The sequence below is a fragment of the Vigna umbellata genome, chromosome 4, assembly GCF_029865625.1.
Source record: "Vigna umbellata cultivar VRB3 chromosome 4, Vumbellata_1.0, whole genome shotgun sequence".
NCBI lineage: Eukaryota > Viridiplantae > Streptophyta > Magnoliopsida > Fabales > Fabaceae > Vigna > Vigna umbellata.
Genome location: NC_142168.1, coordinates 54,324,515 through 54,327,584, shown reverse-complemented (window position 1 = coordinate 54,327,584; position 3,070 = coordinate 54,324,515). Strand labels below are relative to the sequence as shown.

The 3,070-nt window shown below is 33.6% G+C and overlaps 1 protein-coding gene and 1 pseudogene across 1 annotated transcript; both read left to right on the top strand.

Moving 5' to 3' along the window:
• Positions 1-201: 201 nt before the first annotated feature.
• Positions 202-1,401, top strand: LOC148200628 (uncharacterized). Its single transcript, XM_088113008.1, has 3 exons — positions 202-656; positions 898-970; positions 1,372-1,401. Exons 1-3 carry the CDS (start codon positions 202-204, stop codon positions 1,399-1,401), a joined length of 558 nt encoding a protein of 185 aa, XP_087969134.1.
• A 143-nt stretch (positions 1,402-1,544) lies between these two features.
• Positions 1,545-2,297, top strand: LOC148200627 (secreted RxLR effector protein 161 pseudogene; annotated as a pseudogene).
• The last annotated feature ends 773 nt before the right edge of the window (positions 2,298-3,070 follow it).

Here is a 3,070-nt window from a genome sequence, read left to right as displayed (position 1 = left end):
AACCTTCTAGTTCCACTGCATCTGTAGCACACACAGGTACATCTTATTAGTTCATGTGCGTATACACCTCAACAAAATGGGGTGGCTGAGCGTAAAAATAGGCATCTTATTGAAACAACTCGTACTCTTTTAATTCATGGTAACATTCCTCAATATTTTTGGGGTGATGCTGTTCTTACTGCATGTTATCTCATTAATCGCATGCCCTCTTCTGTTTTAGAAAATAAAATACCTCATTCTATCTTATTTCCTCAAGAACCTCTTCACCCATTACCTCTAAAAGTTTTTGGGTCTACATGTTTTGTACATAATTTTGGTCCTGGTCTTGATAAGTTAGCTCCTCGATCACACAAATGTGGTTTTTTAGGCTTTACTAAATCAAAGAAAGGATACAAGTGTTTTTCTCCTTCTCTTGATTGTTACTTTATATCTGCAGATGTCACGTTCAATGAGTCTTCCTTTTATTTTAACGATCATTCTTCTTCTGATATGTCTCCTTCTAATATTATCAATATTCCTGTTGTTTGTGATCCTTCAATTGTGCCTAGTTCACCAGGTGTTTCTCAACAACCACCAAGTGACTCAATTGAAGTTCCAACTACCTTGTCTCCTCCGGCTCCGACAACTGAGTCTACCCTTCCAATTGCCCTTCGAAAAGATATACATTCTACCCGTAATCCCTCTCCACATTATCTTGCTTTAAGTTATCATAGATTGTCTTCACCTTTTTATACCTGCCTTTCTTCTATTTCTTCTGTGACAATTCCTAAATCTATTACTAATGCCTTAGCCCATCCTAGTTGGCGTCAGGCCATGCTAGATGAACTAAGTGTTCTTCAGCATAGTGGAACTTGGGAGCTTGTCCCATTACCGTATGGGAAATCTGTTGTTGGTTGCAGGTGGGTTTTTGCTATCAAAGTTGGTCCTGATGGAACTATTGATCGCCTCAAAGCTCGTCTTGTGGCTAAAGGTTACACTCAAATTTTTGGTTTGGATTGTGGTGATACTTTTTCTCCAATGGCAAAGATGGCATCTATTCGTTTATATATAGCCATGGCAGATCTTCAACAATGGCCTCTTTATCAATTGGATGTCAAAAATGCATTCCTTAACGGAGATTTGCAAGAAGAGATTTATATGGAGCAACCTCCAGGATTTGTTGCTCAGGGGAGTCTTCTAGGTTGGTATGTCGTCTTCGCAAATCCTTATATGGCCTAAAACAATCTCCTAGGGCCTGGTTTGGAAAATTTAGTAATGTTGTTCAACAATTTGGTATGACTCGGTGTGAGGCAGATCATTCAGTCTTTTACCGTCACTCAAGTGTTGGATCTGTCTACTTGGTAGTATATGTTGATGACATTGTTCTTACAGGCAGTGATAGTCATGGCATCTCTCAGATGAAGCAACATCTTTGTAACCATTTTCAGACCAAAGATCTTGGCAAACTTAGATATTTCTTGGGTATTGAGGTGGCACAATCCAATGATGGTATTGTCATATCTCAGAGGAAATATGCACTAGATATTTTGGAGGAAACTAGGTTGATGAATTCAAAACTTGCGGACACACCCATGGATCCTAATACTAAACTTCTACCAAAACAGGGGGAGCCTATGTCAAATCCCGAGAAATATAGAAGACTAGTTGGAAAATTGAATTATCTTACAATTACTCGTCCTGATATTTCCTTTGCAGTTAGTGTGGTAAGCCAATTCCTTAATTCCCCATGTGAAGATCATTGGAATGCAGTTATTCGTATATTAAAGTACATTAAAGGATCTCCTGGAAAAAGGGTTGTTATATGGTTCTAGTAACCATACAAGAGTGGTTTGTTATTCTGATGCTGATTGGGCAGGATCTACTTTTGATAGAAGATCTACATCCGGATATTGTGTCTCCATTGGTGGTAACTTGATCTCTTGGAAAAGCAAGAAACATAGTGTTGTGGCAAGATCTAGTGTAGAAGCAAAATATAGAGCTATGATTTCATCCACTTCTGAACTTGTTTGTCTTAAGCAATTGCTTAAAAAGTTACAATTTGGAGATGTCACGCAAATGACGCTTATATGTGACAATCAGGTTGCTCTTCATATTAGTTCTAATCCTGTCTTTCATGAGAGAACCAAACACATTGAAATTGATTGTCATTTCATTCGAGAGAAGATTGTATCTGGAGATATCAAGACTGAATTCGTCAATTCAAGTGATCAATTAACAAATATTTTCACTAAGTCTTTACGAGAATTGATTATATTTGTAGCAAGCTTGGTACATACGATTTGTATGCACCAGCTTGAGAGGGAGTGTTAGATATATTATATCTTTTATCTTTTTATCTCTTATCTTTTAGTTAGTTTGTTATTATTTTCTTATTTGTATTTTGGGCTTAGTCCATATTTCTTCTATTATAAATAGAGAACCCTATGTGTGTATTTAACACAAGGAAGATTAAATCCAAATATAATTTTTCACTATATTCAACCGTTTTCTTCTTTTACCGTGATTATTTTATTTGATGTTAGCATATGAGTAAGTGAAGGTTAATATGCCTTAGAAGAGCGATAATCTTGTTTTCTAATTCTGAGACTAGAATCTCTTAGTTTTGTATTATCCTTTTGAAAAATATTGTATTTTTTAAATTCTCTTTATAGTTCTCTTTGATATGTGTATGCACCTACTTTTATTTCACTATATCTTTTAGGATGACTATAATAAAATTGTCAATTATTTTTTTTTCTATTTGATTATCGATTATATATTATTTTATTTAATAGAGTTTTATAATAATTGATTATAAATGTTAAAAAATTTAACCAGACCAATAATTATAATATTCTAAACCCTGGATAAATAAATATAGTTTAGAATAAAAATAATAATAATACTTCATTTTTATGTTGTTAATAAAGTAACATTTGTATTTCCTCTATGATTTGTAATTTCACATGGATTAAAACTGGTATATAAGCATTATAACGATTTAATTAATTATACATTTAATATTACTTATTTATTTTTATTTCTGATAATATTTTATAAAAGTATAACTGTTTTCTTATTTTTTATAAGA

Excerpts from the sequence above, each read along its gene's own strand:
- LOC148200628 (XM_088113008.1), top strand. The coding sequence starts at position 202 with ATGCCCTCTTCTGTTTTAGAAAATAAAATACCTCATTCTATCTTATTT. Across the intron at positions 657-897 it reads CTTCCAATTGCCCTTCGAAA|AGGTGGGTTTTTGCTATCAA; the intron begins AGATATACATTC and ends GTTGTTGGTTGC. Across the intron at positions 971-1,371 it reads AGCTCGTCTTGTGGCTAAAG|GCAGTGATAGTCATGGCATC; the intron begins GTTACACTCAAA and ends TTGTTCTTACAG.